We start from the raw sequence: 15,980 nt of genomic DNA, 5'->3' as shown, positions 1-15,980 counted from the left end.
TGCTAGGAAATAAAGAAAACAGAGTGTCAAGTCGCCCGACAAAAGTCTTGTTATGTTCGTTTGAAATGTCAAGCTAGGAAAGGAATAAAAGTCGGGCTGAGACATGCAAGCAGCAAGCGGCGAGCGGAAGCTAAAGGTGGGGTCAATAGGGGACTACCCCGCTGTCGTCATTGGTGGAGCCTGTCAACCGCTGCGCAAGGTGGGGCACATCCCATAGCTAGTATCAAGTCCCGTCACTCAGGGGCTCACGCAACCTCCATGATATCCTCATATACAACCTCATGCCATTCCCACAATATTCTAACAATCCTCTAAATATATCCGCTTCCAGTCCCCCCTCTCCCAACCGCCCCCCCTCCTTCCCCATCGCTCAACTCAATCAACTCAAATCAAACCCCGCCCCACTCTTCACCGCATACAACAACTTCTCCCTCAACACCCCCTTCCGACTATACCTCGGCAGCTTCAACAAATTGATACACGTACTCGCGCTCGGCAGCCTGTCCTCATCCTGCCCCCCATACCCAATCGTGAACCTCGGAAAAAGCTGGCTGAACCCCAGCAGCGGCGCCCTCGGCGTGCTCGTCACATACTGCAGCACCTCCCTCCTCTCCTCGTCCCCAAACTCCTCCATTACCTCCCAAAACAGCTTCACCGTCTCGTGCTCCTGCCCGTCGTCCCCAATCTGGTAAGGCCCACTGTACACCGTGTTCCTCCTCAAATCATCCACATCGATCGCTCCGCTGTCCCCGCCCACCAGCCGCTGAAGCTCGTTCTGGTTGAACATGCTCAGCCAACCCGGCTCAATCACCATCTTGAGACCCTTGAGGAAAGCCTGCGTCTGCGCAAAAGGTTGCAGGGCGAGTTTGTACTTGGCCAGCTGGACAATGTACTTTAACCTGTTCCCCTTCGTGACGGGAATGTTATTGCCGTTGGGGCAGAGCGGTCGAGAGACAATATTGGGCTGCTTATCCTCTGGCGTTGAAATGTCGACATCCAGGGCAAAGTTCAAGCCCATGTCGTCCACCTGGTCTTCGTTGTTCTTCAAGAACAGCAATCCCCGGTAGAGCTCTTCGTCCAGCTCTCTCAGATCATTCAGGCTGGCTTGTTTGGTATCCGCTGTCGTCCACTTGAGCAGGAAGAAACCGGCAAAAACGACATTGATGAGGATCCCCTCATACATGCATTTTCCAATGAGCCGTCCGGCGAATTCATATTGTCTGAGCAACTTGGTCCTGGTCTCGGACTCGCTGAGACCGCGCTTCCTCGCCAAAGCCAACCACTGCTCGACTATCAGAGGGTTTGGGTAGTATGCGTTCTTGCTGTTGGCGACGAACAAGCTGGTGTCGGACAGCATCTCGGCAATCACACTTGTCAAGAACTCCTTCGTCACTCCGCCCCCGTCAATCCCCGCCTCCTGCATCCCCCATTGATCCAGAAAAGTAATCTGCACCGGCTCCTTGATTGCCTCTTCCAGCGGGTACAGACTTCCCTGCGCATCCCGGAACAAGCTCCCTCGCCTGATCAGGGCTTGGTGCCTCGCCAACGAGTTCCTGGTGGGATCAGCCTCCAGCATCATCATGCGCCAGCTGTCCGGGTCCGCATGGCCACTTCTCCTCCGCAGCTTGTCAAGAGTGATAAACTGCCGAAAGATCATCACCCGCTGGTCAAACGGAACCACAAACGGAAGATTCTTCAGAACCTCCAGTTTCGGTGCCACCTTGGCCCGGGCCTGTTCCCTCGCGGCTAGCTTCTGTCGCGCCTCAAGCAGCGCTTGTCGACCCACAGTCCGATGTGGTCCATGCCGCCAATCCCGTTCCTCTGGCTCATGCTCCTCCTCCACACCCATCCCCTCATCTTCCTCCCCCTCAGCATGCCCAAGCGCCCTCTGCCGCTCCGCCTCCACCACGACCGCCTCCTTGAACCCAGCCATATCAAACTTCTCCGTCATCAACCAGTGGTCCTTGGGCAGAAAGGGTCTCCGAGAATCACGCTCGTACAACCCCCTCATAGCCGCCAGGACCAACCCCCTCACCTTATCCAAACCCACCCCCGCCGTCACCACAAACATCGACGGCCTACTCAGACCCCTCAAATTCCTCGACGAAGCCCACGAAGCCAACAACTCAGCCATGTTGTAATAAAGCACAAACCCCAAGTGCTTCAGAAACAACGTCAGCTTCTTGACACTCTCCATGTCCAAGCCGCTCGACCTCGTCCTCGGCAAATCCTCCCCAGCCGTTCCATTCCCCGGCTTGTCACCCTCCAGTATCGCAAAGAAGTCGGCATCATCCGTCACCTTGAGCACAAACACATAAAGCTCCAAAAACAGCAAAATCGTCCTCCACTGCTGATGCCACGAGTCATTTTCCCCATGCAGATTCGATGTCTGCGGCGCCGACTTGAGAATCCCCAACGCGGCTTCCGACTCGGACGCGATGCTTCTAAACACCACCGTCCGCTTCATCACCTGCCACAAATATTCCAGCGCAGGCACCCTACCCGTCCTTGTCGGAACATTCGAGTAAAACAGACGCATGCGAATTTCTTCGCCCGCGTTGGGGAAGCAGGATAGCAATGTCAGGACATAGCCAGCATAGGGACTAGCATCGCCGAGTGAGCTTGACTCGTGGCCCAGGGAAAATGGAGCAGAAGTCTCGAGCAGCCCAGTAATGGCCCTCGACGTTGTCAGCAAGGCCAGCTTACCCGAGACATACGCCGGCAGGGTCCCCTGAGCCACGTCATCCTCACCATCGAGCCCAGCATCGGCAACCGGTTCCGCTGCAAGCTGAATCTGGTCTGAAAGAACGGATAAAAGGGAGCAGAGGACGCCGAGGTAGCTGGCATGTACGTTTTGCTGCTGCTTTGCCTCTTGAAGTGCAATCAAGTGCGCCAAAAGCCATAGCAATCTAGCTCTGGGTACGTCTAATTGTGTGGCCTCAAACTTCTCAGAGGCGAGCGTATCCGAGAGGCGGTCTAGGTCGATATTGGCACAAAATAGGTAGAGGTTGTTCTCAAACATGTTCAAGTCTGGTGTTGCCAAGAAGTCAAAAGCAAAGGCATGATAGGCTTTGCTCAGGAATGCTTCTAGACGATTGTCAGTCAATCAGAATCGTGTTCTCAAGAGAATGTGTAGCTTCTTACCTGGGAAGGTCCCCACTGATAGGGGTTTTGTGACCGCCTGGCTGAGCAGCGTAAACGGCTGCTGCAAGCTCGGGGCAAGGTTGCAGTAGTTAGCCATCACCCTGTAATATTGATCGAGAACATGCCCAATAGCTTGTGGTCGAAGGTCCATAACTTCCAGAAGTACGGAGAGCACAACGTGGATATCAGGGCCCAGATTTAATTCTTTCTGCAGTGCGCCTGTGAGCTTCCGAACAAGCCTGTCAAGTTGAAATCCTTCCGCTCCCTGGGACCGGAACAAATGGAGGCTCGAGTTGCAAAGATCGCGACAGAGCCACACCATTCGTCGACGGTCATTGTGGTTCTTACTTTGGAAGGACCTCAGCAGTAGGGGAAGTGCTTTGGCGGATCTCCTTTCGAGGTCGTTTTGGTTATGGTGGTACAGGTCGTCGATGGCGGCGCGATCTTGGGCCCTGAGATGTTGCCTAATCTGACTGCCCCGCCATACTCTCTGGATACGCTCAGCAGCCCTGAGCTTCTCCTTTTCTCTCTGCCTCTTTTCGCGTTCGGCTGCCGCTCTTGATACGGTGGTGGAGGCACCTAGTGTTGCCGGAGCGGCCCATGGATTATGTGCTGTGTTTCCACTGAGGTTGACGTTACGACGTCTCCCGGTCGACTGACCGGTGAAGGTAGAAAACATGGTTGTTGATGTTGCCCGAGACGGGGAGATCGAAGGAATGATGGGTGTATCGATCGGTTATTCAGCATAAAGGAGGGATGATGGGGTAGATGTCGGGCAACAGTCGTGGTGGGTTTGGTTTGTTGGAGAAAATTAGTAGATTAGATAACTGCTATGCCGCTTCTCACGTCTTGGGAGCTCGAAGTAAGGGCAGGTGCAGCGAGAAGTATGTAGTGTTGGTGAAGAGGGATGCCGCCCCAGAGCTTCGAGAACGTTCCCACTCCGACCTGGAAATGCCGTTAAGGCACCACAAGGAGGCGGTCCTTGAGCGCCAAGCTACACCGACCGGAGATAACTAAATAGGTAGGCTGTGGCTGCAGGATCGACCAGTGGGAACTGGAGGGGAGTCTCAGCCTCGGGCAGCCCAGAGGTCTTTGAAAATGATCAAGATTCAGGTACCTACTCAAGTGCAGCGGGGTTGAGTGAAGCCGGAGCGAGAGGTCCAAGCCGGAGCTGATGTCACTGCTTCCTAGCTGCTGCCCCCGGCAGACCCTGGATTACTCATGCTGCATTCTCAGAGGGCAGGAGCGCTGCTGCAGTGTGCATCTGCAACAGCGACGGGACCCTGAAAACCCTGATCGGAATTTTTAACACCTTACCTAGATATGCACGGGCAAAGGAATGGAATACACTTCTACGACGCACAGTATCTTGTAGCTTCTATTTTGCAGACACAGCATGACCTAGTTGCGCAAGACTGCCCTGCACAAGCTCCCGAGCTGTCAAGCCATCAAAATGGAAGGTGGGGGATGAGGCGTCTACCTACGAAATGCTGATTGAAGAGCCCCACTGATAACGATAAGGTGACAAGCCCCGCCACTTCTGCGGGAAAGAAAGTTTGAAGTGAAGTTTGAAGTTTGAAGTTTTGCGCTAGCGGCGGTGTGCGGCGACCCGATATAGGGATACCTTAGATATACATATCCTATCCTCTTCAGAGACCGCATCCAGCGTTTCTGAGCCATAGGATGCTTAGTGGCTACCTTAAGTCAGTCATTGAGTTGCCTGCTGTCTATTGTGTTGCCACTTTAGTATTGTTGACAGGCTGGCTGTCAGTTGCTGTCTTTGTTGGCAGGTGAAGGTAGGTTGGCAGGTGAATAGCTGGCAGGTGAAAGTGGCCTCTGTAAAAGTGGGGTGGCATTCGGTTAGGGCGATATTTACGGTTTGTGGGCAGAAACCATGACCCCGAATTGGCAGAAAAAATCTGTCTCCGCAGGAGCCATCGAAGCCCTCTTTTCCCTTTCTTCATCAATCGATCAAAAACCTTTATCTCTGGATTCTTTCCACAACACCACCAGAAAAAGGAGCGAGACCAGTACGACACCACGTATGTTCTTGTCTACTTCTTTTCTGAGCCTCCCATAAAACAGCCAAAAAAAAATTGAAAAAACCAATAAAAGTAGCCCCTACGACACCACCACGACCCAAAACCAGACAGAAAAAAAAAGAAAAAAAAGAAAGCCCATCCTCTTCCGCCGCCCCGCCGACCATCCGACGACCGCGTCCGACTTCTCTCGCGACCTACTCGTCCACCTCCGCAGAAAGGAACCATCTTTGTCTACCGTCGCTACACTTCGCGTACGGTAACTTATTTGCAGGAACACCTCATTCCAAGCATCAGGTACGTTTTAGACTCGCGGACAAACGACTAACTTTCCCACCCACTTTTGCCTCGAACCTTGAGACAGCAGAGGGCTGGAGTTAGAGTTTACTGCAGGCAGCAGTGTTACCTACAAAAGCCCTCTGTTTCTTTCAAAGTGCGAGAGCCACCACATTGCCCTTCTATCCATCCATCATCACGTTTGAACATTTTGGAACCTCGAGATGATCGTCCACCCACCACCACCATCGCCAGCGACCCCTCCGCTGGCACCCCCACCACCCAACACGCGAACAACAAATTCTCCACAAAGACACAGCTCCCACAGATCACTGACCGTGTCCACTCATCTTCTAGACCCAGCTATCATAATGGCCGCTCCCGTTGCCCCTGGCGCTGTCGACCAGCTTGCCGCTGATCTCGGCAACACTAGCCTCAACGGCGGTGAGAACCGCAATGCCCCCGCCATCGATACCAACGTGGCTGCTGGCCAGTTCCAGAACGAGGACCAGGAGGGCGCCGGCCCTACCCCCAACTCGGCCGCTCCTCACCCCCAGTCCTCGGCCTCCCTCTACGTCGGCGAGCTGGACCCGTCTGTGACTGAGGCCATGCTCTTCGAGCTCTTCTCCCAGATCGGCTCCGTTGCCTCGATTCGTGTCTGCCGCGACGCCGTCACTCGTCGCTCTCTCGGCTATGCCTATGTGAACTACAATGCCACTGCCGACGGCGAGAAGGCCCTCGAGGACCTCAACTACACTCTCATCAAGGGCCGCCCCTGCCGCATCATGTGGTCTCAGCGTGACCCTGCTCTGCGCAAGACTGGCCAGGGCAACGTCTTTATTAAGAACCTTGATGTCGCCATCGACAACAAGGCGCTTCACGACACCTTCGCTGCTTTCGGTAACATCCTGAGCTGCAAGGTCGCCCAGGACGAGAACGGCAACTCCAAGGGTTACGGTTTCGTTCACTACGAGACCGACGAGGCTGCCGCCAACGCCATCAAGCACGTCAACGGCATGCTTCTCAACGAGAAGAAGGTCTATGTCGGCTACCACATCCCCAAGAAGGATCGCCAGAGCAAGTTTGAGGAGATGAAGGCCAACTTCACCAACGTCTACGTCAAGAACATCCCCGCCGAGGTCACCGACGAGGAGTTCCGTGAGCTCTTCGCCAAGTACGGCGATGTCACCTCCTCCTCCCTTGCCCGCTCTGACGAAGGCAAGAGCCGTGGCTTTGGCTTTGTCAACTTCACTACTCACGAAGCTGCTTCCAAGGCTGTTGAGGAGCTCAACGGCAAGGATTTCCGTGGTCAGGAGCTGTATGTCGGCCGTGCCCAGAAGAAGCACGAGCGCGAGGAGGAGCTCCGCAGGTCTTATGAGGCTGCTCGCCAGGAGAAGGCTAACAAATACCAAGGCGTCAACCTCTACATCAAGAACCTCGGAGATGATGTTGATGATGACAAGCTCCGCCAGATGTTCTCCGAGTACGGCCCCATCACCTCGGCCAAGGTCATGCGCGACAGCGTAGTTGAGTCCGCCGCTGAGGATGAGAAGGACAAGGAGAACAAGAAGGAGGACGAGGAGGAGAAGGAGGGCGAAACAGCCGAGAAGAAGGCCGAGACCAAGGAGAAGCGCAAGCTCGGCAAGAGCAAGGGCTTCGGTTTCGTCTGCTTCAGCAACCCCGACGATGCCACCAAGGCCGTCACCGAGATGAACCAACGCATGATTGACAACAAGCCCCTCTACGTCGCTCTCGCTCAGCGCAAGGATGTTCGCAAGAGCCAGCTCGAGGCCAGCATCCAGGCCCGCAACCAGCTCCGCATGCAGCAGGCTGCCGCCCAGGCTGGTATTCCTCAGCAGTTTATGCAACAGCCAGTTTACTATGCTCCCGGTCAGCAGCCTGGCTTTATGCCCCCCGCCGGCGGCCGTGGCATGCCCTTCGCTCAGGGAGCTATGGGCATCCCTCCCCAGGGTGGTCGTCCCGGCCAGTACCCTCCCTATGCTGGTCAGCAGGGCGGCCGTGGCGGCATGCCTCCCCAGCAGATGCCCATCTACCCCATGGGTGCTTTCCCTCCCAACTTTGCCCAGCCCAATAACCCTCAGTTCCTTGCTGCCATGCAGCAGATCCAGGCTGCTGCTATCCAAGGTGGCCGTGGCGGTCCTGGCCCTCGTGGCGTGCAGGGCATGCCTCCTCAGATCCCCGGTGGCCCCGTCGCCGGCTTCCCTCCCAACGGCAGATCCCAGAACGGCATGGGCCGTGGTGCCGGTGGCAACCGCGGTGGCTTTGCCGGCGGCCGTGGCGGTGCTCCCTCCGCTGGTCCCGCCGATGTGAACATCGCCGCTGTTCTCCACACCCAGCTCGCCGCTGCCGCGTCTCCTGCCCAGCAGAAACAGATCCTCGGCGAGAGCCTCTTCCCCAAGATCCAGGCCATCCAGCCCGAGCTTGCTGGCAAGATCACCGGCATGCTCTTGGAGATGGAGAACCAGGAGCTCATCAACCTGTAAGCTCTTCCGCTTGTTTCTATGTCATTGAAGAACACTGTGCTAACCTTTTGACTCTAGCATCGAGGATGAGGCTGCTCTCAACGCCAAGGTCGGCGAGGCCATGAACGTCTATGACGAGTACGTCAAGACTCAAGCCACTGGCGAGGTCAAGGGTGAGGAGCCCAAGGCCGAGGAGAAGGCCGAGGAGAAGGCTTAGATGCGGCGACACGAATACGAATGATTCGCACAGCAAGCCCGACTTTTTTCCTTTGGGGATGCGCTTTCTTATCTGTTTCCTTTCGGTTCTTCTCGGTCGATCTTGCGCAAGGGGGTCGGGAAAAGTTTTTGATACCAGCTTTAGCAGCGCAACATGATGTTCTTCTCGTCCAACGTGCCCGGTCGAGGAGGTTCGGCATCGGAAGGGATTTTTCTTTCGGGAGGTTATGAAACGAGGGCGCACAGCTAACGAGATGATTATCGTGGCATTTGCTATGACATTGATACGTTATGGTCATGTAACTCGCGGTAGACTTGCTTATGATTTGGCTGGTGGGAGTTTTTTTAGTATGGGAGGGAGGGGAAGGAAGGAACATTTCTTTGTCCTTTTTCTCTTTTTTATGTTTGCAAAATGGCGCGGCCATCTTTGCAGACTATCACCACTACTACTCACTCACCAGCAACATCAACAACAACAACAACAACAACAAGGATTTGGGGCAGGGGGGACGGGATAATTGTGTTTTTTTTATTTGTTTTTATCTCATCAACCGACTCTCGGGACTGGCGTTCTACGGTTGTTTTTTCTGGGGTGGTTGGGAATTTTTCGGGAGCTGTTATGGGCTCGGATGACAAAGACAAAAATGGCATCACACAATCACCAAATACCCCCCTCTCGGTCGTTTCTTCTCTCTGTGTGTATCAGTGCGGTTCTCTGGTGATGGTGTGGAGGACTGGCTCTTGGTGGATGAGAAGGAAAAGTCAGTGTTCTGGAACTTATGTCAAGTATGAAGATAGGACAAGATTGTATTTTTATGATGTTTGTGTACTCGGGTGCTTGATGTGTTGTTGTTATTGGGTAGGGGATTGGTAGGGCATAGAGAGGTTTGTATCTGATGTTTATGGTGATGTATTGTGACACCACTCGGCGCCAGTGTCTGTCATGATTTTATCTTCCTAGATGTCTGTGATGGTGAGGCATTGATCTCGGAAGCTAAAGTTGCACAACATGTGTGTCTCTGCCGTACCACAACTTTGCATTTCCCACGACGAGACAGTCTTTCTACCTGGGGTAGAATAAGAAGGAAACCTTTGACTCGGTAAAAGGTGTGTGACGTGCCGTCTTCTTGCACCTTTTTTTTTTTTTTTGAATAAACAGCGTGTCTACCAACCATCTTTGAAGACCTGTTTGCCTACCCTTTCAACCCCATCACCTATCTTTCATCCATAACCAAGAACCCCGTCCTGTCAAGTCACTTTCACCGTATCATTGATGTCTCACCCCAGCCCAAAAACCCCACTCCCGACCAGCGAAACTAGACAAAAGACATGAACCCAAAAATGCACCACCGGTCCCCCCAGGACTTTCTCTTCGTTTTCCCTCTTCCCTTGTGCGAGGTTGAGCCGGGCATAAGCCCGGTAGATAGGCCAGATGTGGTAACTCCCCAGTGACAGCGCCACAAGCGCAGACAAAGAGTCGAAGTTTGGTCGGAGGAGGAAGATGAGGGTGATTAGGTTGGTTGAGAGGAGGAGGCCGCCGTAGTTTTGGAGGATGAGGAGGGCTTGGGGGGATGCGGAGGGGAGTTGGGAATGGGGGAAGAACAAAAAGGAGAAGGAGGCGGGGGTTTCGGTCAGGAGGTGGAGGAGGAGGGGGAGTTTAAGGAGGGGAGTAGGGACGGGGGTTGTCATTGAGGAGGGGGGGGGGACTGACAAAGGTTAGTGAGGGGGGTGGAGTGGTGAAATGGAAAACATACAGTATCTCCTGGATTAGTGCTGCGGAAAAGTAGGTTTGTGGTGTTCGTGAGAAATGTGGAAGAAAAGCCGGTGGAAAGGTTGGTGTTTACTTTGGTGAGATTTAAGTGTGTTTTGCCAAGATATATATATATATATATGGGGAAATGGTTTGACAGGGGATGGGATAAAACTGGGGTTTTATGTAACACATCCCCGAATATTGGATTGCTCGTTAAAAAAAAAAACCAATGTTAGATGAGAGTAAGGAAAAGGATAAGGTGATCAGTGTCACCATCTTGTGATACCTAGATTACCTTTTACAGAGTTGCTCGCAAGTCTCAAAAGGTGTCTCTGTACGTATCTTTGAGGTTTGAGGAGCCTGTTTCTTAGTTGCCTGGTAGAATAGATGAGGTTTTCGGTCTGGACATGACCATCTCACATACACCAACCAATCTTACAGCGTCTGTCTCCTTTATCAGTCACTTATACAATATTATACACCCCTCATCCAGTCACATATCCTACACCCCCGCCCTCACGCTTTTCCTCCCATCACCTGGTCCCCCCCCCCCCTCCCAACCCAATCTTCTCCCCCAACCTTCTCGCAACATCCATAAACACCCCCGCCCTCTCCGACTCCGGCTCCGCCACCACCGTCGGCTTCCCTCTGCTCGCATCCTCCCCGATATTAGGATGGAGCGGTACATCCCCCAAAAACTCCATACCATAATCCTCACACATCTTCTTCACCCCCTCCGTCCCCCCAAACACAGGTGTCTTTGTGCTGCAACAGGGACAAGTAAACAAACTCATATTCTGCACCAACCCCAAAACAGGTACATCCACCTTTTCAAACATCTCCACCCCCTTCACAGCGTCCTTGACAGCCAGCGTGTGCGGCGTCGTGACGATGACCGCCCCCGATAGTGGTATCTGCTGCGTGATCGACAATTGAACATCACCCGTCCCAGGCGGCAGGTCAAGAACTAAAACATCCAACCCAGGCGACCAGTCCACGTCGTGTAGGAGTTGTTGTATAGCCTTTAGAAGCATGGGTCCTCGCCAGACGATGGGGGCGGATTCGGAGCCGATGAGGTACCCTATTGACATTGTCTTGACGCCGTAGTTGGTCAGGGGGATGAGCTGGTTTTTGGGGGTGAGGTTCGGGGGGGAGTTGAGGGAGAAGAGGGTTGGTACGGAGGGGCCGAAGAGGTCGGTGTCGAGGAGGCCGGTGCGGTGGCCTAGGCGGGTGAAGGCGAGGGAGAGGTTGGCTGCGATGGTGGATTTGCCTACAGCCCCTTTGGCGGAGGAGATGGCGATGATGTGGGCGACGGAGGGGATGGGGCGTTTGGCTGGGAGGCCGCGTTGGAAGCGGGGGATGGTGCCTTTTTGGGGGAGGCCCTGGGAGTTTGTTAGTGGGATGGTGAAGAGAGAGGGGGGAGGTGTGGTTTGGCTTGAGGGTTGACTTACAAGAGGGTTCTCATGGCTATGTTTTGGCGTGGTTGATGAGAAGAACCTCCTGGGGACCAACAGGGTCGAAGGGGGGAGTTTTGTTGGCATTGTCAAAGGTTTTGGAAGTTATGTCGTTATCATGGCGGGTTCGACTGATGATTTTTGAAGAATTTTAAATAATAAGTCGCCAAAATTATGTCGTGATACCCATCATGTTGTTCTCATACGAATTTACCTACATCAACCAAATGCTCAGACCAAGAGCTCTCACCCCTGCACCTCTTCCCAGTGCGTGCACAGTAACCTCCACATAGTGACCCCACTCCCCTACATGCAGCAAATTCTGCCCTTTTCCACCGCCAAAATATCCTCGATCCGCTCTACCAAAAATTTACTTGCAAGTGGATGCTTTGCTTGCGCATTGCAGATTCAGGATCCCCAAAAGCTGCAACTTTTTCCCAGGTAGCAAGCAGTGTGCCTACCAATCAGCAAACAATGGCGCCAGTAGCAAAGAAAGTAAAGCCCTCGAAGCGGTTCGCGCAGTTCGACGAGAAGGTTATCGCAAGGGATTTCGACATTGAGAACGAGCCTCAATCCGAAGATGAGCGCAGTGGGAGCGACGAGTCGGAGGATGAGCTGGCGGGGACGGAACACTATGTTGCTGTCGGGTATGTTAATTGGAAAGCGAGTGTTTGGCTGCGCAAATGCTGACGGTGGTTATGGAATAGCAAGAGCAAACTCCGCGAGAAAGAAGGCATCAAGCTCGGCCCTGAATACCGCGGCGCGCGGGTGAGTCGAGCGGCGCTAGAACAGAGTAGTGATGAGTATGATGATGAAGAGGATGAAGAGGATGAAGAGGATGAAGAGGATGAAGAGGATGAAGAGGAAGAAGAGTTTGACGATCCCTCCATGGCCGACCTCGAGCGCGATCAGAACTTTGACGACGACTTCGAGATTGATAGCGACAATGCGCTTGGCGAAAGTGATGAGGAAAGATTCAGGGACTATGTCTTCCGTGCTAGCTCTAAGCCTAAGTTAGAGAAGGCGAAGGCGAATGGGAAGGCGAAAGAGGAGCTGAAGACCAAGGGGAGGATTTCCAAAAGGCCGACGGCTGCTGATTTCATGACTTCTTCGGGTGAGGAGGATGAAGGCGAGGAAGAAGATGAGGACTCTGAGGAGGAAGATGAAGAGGAGGACTCTGAGGAATATGACTCTGAGGAATACGACTCGGTGGCGGATGGAAACGAGATGTTTGACTTGGAGGCGGGAGAGGGGTCTGACGACTCAGAGGAGGATAGCGAAGAGGGTGAGGAGGGCAATGACGACGAGGATGAAGATGAGGAGGAGGAGGAGGACGACGACGACGACCAAGACGACTTCCGCAGGGCCCTCAAGAACGACAAAAAGTTCAACGAAGACCCCGACAGTTCCAAGCTTCGCGAAGCCCTCAAGGAAGACAAAAAGTCCATTGTCTCTGCCATGTCCCAGGCTGCCAAAGCAGACGCTGACAAGGGGATGGCCGTCCGCGTCCAGCGCCGCGCCTTTGACTCCATCCTCAACCTCCGCATTCGCCTCCAAAAAGCTCTGGTTGCCTCCAACACCTTCAACGAGGTGGAAAACAACCAAGAAATCTCCAACAAGCCGTACCAAGCAGCCGAGGAGGCCGCTGTCAAGCTCTGGAATACAATCGATAGTGTCCGCACCAGCTTCCTGCCCGAACAGGCCCGTGCCAAGGTTGGCGAGAAGAGAAAGAGGGATACCATCGATGTCGACACTTCCAGCCAAGAGATATGGGAGAATATGCTTGCCACCGAGGAAGTCGCCCTTGCTCACAGACGCAAGGTCCTAGAGAAGTGGTCCGAAAGAGTCAAGAAGAACACGACCACCGGCGCCGCAACCCGCAACCTCGTCAAGAACGAATCTCAAACTCTTCTTTCCGCCCTCGACAGTCAGCTTGTCTCCTCAGATCGTCTTGTCAAGCGCGCCCGTATCCCCCGCTCCTGCGCTCCTGCCCAAGCCGCCAAGAAGGTGGAAGAAGACGTCGAGATCTACGACGATGCCGACTTTTACCAATTGCTGCTCAAGGAGTTGGTTGACCAGCGCTCTACGGACACTGGTGCTCCAGGAGAGTCGGTCACTACTGTGAGATGGGCTGCCTTGAAGGAGGCCAAGGTACGGAAGCAGGTGGATAGAAAGGCTAGCAAGGGGAGAAAGCTGCGGTATACAGTGCATGAGAAGCTCCAAAACTTCATGGCGCCCGAGGACAGGAGACAATGGGAAGAGCATGCTATTGATCGGTTGTTTGGGGCACTGTTTGGGCAAAAGCTTGCACTCAAGGAGGAGGATGACAAGGAAGAAGAGGAGGACGACGACGAGGAGATGGGTGGTGTTAGCCTTGAGGAGGCGGGGTTGAAGTTGTTTAGGAGCTGAGCAAACTTTGGAGGTATATAATGCGCGCTGGACAGAATGGAAGATATAATGGAGATGCCTCCTTGTGGATAAACTACATTGGTTCGTGAACTGTCTTTTTTCAAGCTGTGTTTGCTTTGGCTCACCTGTACTTTGCCTCAATCTGGAAATCTTTCTTTCTACTGGAGCTGTCTCAGTCTGCCTCTTTAAACAGCCACAGTTTTATGCCATACTTTTCAGGATAATTCTTGAGACAGGAGACTTTTGCCTGTCCATGATAGTGCGAGCACCGTGCGAAAACCCAGTTCAAGTGAATCTAGAAATAGTCCGTGCGTTTACTATTCTGGTCTCCCATCCTGGGTTGAATGAGCATCACGCGCCCCGCCAACTTTTCAACTGTCATCCTTCGACACGACTGCAAAGTATCCATCGACTTTGGATCTCCGCACGTGCAAAACACAGTCAACATGAGCGCTGAACTAGAAGCCGAGAGACAAGAGTACGAGAATCAGGTATGTGCAACCCCTACTCATCCCCTGCTGCTTGAACTGTGTCACTAAGCCGACTGAATCCAGCTCGAACTCGTCGTCACATCGCTCAAAGATGATCCCGATAACGCCGAACTCCAGACCCTCAAGGGTGACCTTGAGGGCATGATCCAGATGATCAATGATTCCATCGCTGAGTTGAAGCCTAAATCCGCGCCCGCGCCGCCGAAGCGACAGCCCTCCCCACCGCCAGCGCCAAAGGAGAAGTGGTCGCGAGAGAACCACCCAGCCTTCAAGAAAGCCGGCCCCGAAGCGGCCGAGGAGAAGGAGTCGGACGTCGTTGTAAACTACCAAGTCAACGACACAGTGATGGCCAAATGGGCGACAGGCGACAAGGGCTTCTACCCGGCGAGAATCACGTCAGTTACCGGCTCCAAGACCGCGCCGATTTACACTGTCAAGTTCAAGAGCTATGATACGGTTGAGACGTTGAGAGCGAAGGATATAAAGCCCATGCCTGCCCAGAAGCGCAAGGCTGACGGGATCAGCACAGCGCCTACAGCTGGCCCGTCTTCTTCATCATCTACCCCAGCCTACGGTTCGGGTTCTGCGACGCCAACAGTGAACAATGGGATCGTCAAGTCTGCTCCTGCTGACATGTACCCCCAGGCGCAGGCCGCGGCGGAGAACAACCCAGACGAGAAGCCGAAACCGAAGTTCAAGAAGATAAAGGCGACGAAGGAGCTGGAGGCGGGGAAGAATAAGTGGCAGGAGTTTACTCAAAAGGGAAAGTTTGGGAAGGCTGCGAAGAAGGAGAGCATGTTCCGCACGCCGGAGGGTGTCAAGGGGAGAGGTATGTCTTGTCTGATGTCCACTTGCATGGGAAACCGATTGCTAACTTGCTGCATAGTCGGGTTTACTGGCTCTGGCCAGACCATGCGCAAAGACCCTACCCGCAGTCGGCACATCTACCAACCCAACGAAGATTTGGATTGAGCATTCTTCAAAAGAGTCTTGGACTAACTCGGGTTGTTTTCTACTTTCAGAACCTTTTCCGGCCCCCCATGGGAGACTATTCATTCTCGTCCCGGCGTTCATAGCGGCATCATCATTCGACACATCATCAGCAAGGAGGACATGACGGCTAGCGTTGAGATCAACTGGCTGAGATCAATGGGAGGGAATTTGGCGTTTATGGTCTTGCTATCCTTCGCTCGGGTTGCTCCCTGGTTTGCCCTGCTCTTGATTCTGTTTCTAATTTTGAGAAGAAGATGGACGGCTAACAGTGGTGCTCCGCAATATGTGACCAAACCAGCTACTTCACCAATAGAGGGCTCAGTTGGCCGACCTTTGTTGAGTATCTTGCGCATAATCACGGGGCAAGGGGCTAATGGAAGGCTGTACATAGATTCGATTGGCCTGGGAGATGGCGGGTCATTGGGGCTGCCATCTCACTTGTTGCTATTCCATGTAGTAATAAGATACCCTACGCTATCCATCTTGTTGAGTTCTGCTGTTTTGGGGCCACGGGAGCGTTGGGGGTTGAAACTCCACACATGTCAACGCCACCACCCTCATCGTCTGGCACTACTCCACGCCACAACCAAACTTTACAGTCTGCCTGGGCATTTGATTTTGAATTTCTGGCAGTGTTTTCGTGGCGCGGTAGTATAGCGGTCATTACAGTCCCGAGTTTGAGCGAAGACCCAGGTTCGACTCCTGGCCCGCCACGCAGCGTT

At 53.6% G+C, this 15,980-nt stretch overlaps 5 protein-coding genes across 5 annotated transcripts, besides 1 other annotated feature; 3 read left to right on the top strand and 2 right to left on the bottom strand.

Annotated features, from left to right (window-relative positions):
• Positions 1 to 379: 379 nt before the first annotated feature.
• PODANS_4_9230 (uncharacterized protein) lies at positions 380 to 3,823 on the bottom strand (the record flags this gene model as incomplete). The annotated part of the gene is made up of 2 exons (XM_001905867.1): positions 380 to 3,069; positions 3,145 to 3,823. 2 exons carry the CDS (start codon positions 3,821 to 3,823, stop codon positions 380 to 382), a joined length of 3,369 nt encoding a protein of 1,122 aa, XP_001905902.1.
• A 1,860-nt stretch (positions 3,824 to 5,683) lies between these two features.
• Positions 5,684 to 8,159, top strand: PODANS_4_9240 (uncharacterized protein; the record flags this gene model as incomplete). Its single annotated transcript, XM_001905866.1, has 2 exons — positions 5,684 to 7,959; positions 8,021 to 8,159. 2 exons carry the CDS (start codon positions 5,684 to 5,686, stop codon positions 8,157 to 8,159), a joined length of 2,415 nt encoding a protein of 804 aa, XP_001905901.1.
• Positions 8,160 to 10,444: 2,285 nt separating this feature from the next.
• PODANS_4_9250 (uncharacterized protein) lies at positions 10,445 to 11,452 on the bottom strand (the record flags this gene model as incomplete). Its single annotated transcript, XM_001905865.1, has 2 exons — positions 10,445 to 11,293; positions 11,363 to 11,452. 2 exons carry the CDS (start codon positions 11,450 to 11,452, stop codon positions 10,445 to 10,447), a joined length of 939 nt encoding a protein of 312 aa, XP_001905900.1.
• An 801-nt stretch (positions 11,453 to 12,253) lies between these two features.
• PODANS_4_9260 (uncharacterized protein) lies at positions 12,254 to 13,774 on the top strand (the record flags this gene model as incomplete). Its single annotated transcript, XM_001905864.1, has 1 exon — positions 12,254 to 13,774. One exon carries the CDS (start codon positions 12,254 to 12,256, stop codon positions 13,772 to 13,774), a length of 1,521 nt encoding a protein of 506 aa, XP_001905899.1.
• A 446-nt stretch (positions 13,775 to 14,220) lies between these two features.
• On the top strand, positions 14,221 to 15,341 carry PODANS_4_9270 (uncharacterized protein; the record flags this gene model as incomplete). The annotated part of the gene is made up of 3 exons (XM_001905863.1): positions 14,221 to 14,265; positions 14,329 to 15,098; positions 15,152 to 15,341. 3 exons carry the CDS (start codon positions 14,221 to 14,223, stop codon positions 15,339 to 15,341), a joined length of 1,005 nt encoding a protein of 334 aa, XP_001905898.1.
• A 559-nt stretch (positions 15,342 to 15,900) lies between these two features.
• Positions 15,901 to 15,971, top strand: a tRNA (tRNA-Ser).
• Positions 15,972 to 15,980: the final 9 nt, after the last annotated feature.

Source organism: Podospora anserina, chromosome 4 (genome assembly GCF_000226545.1).
Source record: "Podospora anserina S mat+ genomic DNA chromosome 4, supercontig 4".
NCBI classification, from domain to species: Eukaryota; Fungi; Ascomycota; class Sordariomycetes; order Sordariales; family Podosporaceae; genus Podospora; species Podospora anserina.
Note: the sequence above shows the minus strand (reverse complement) of the source record. Positions and strands in the feature narration are given on the sequence as shown.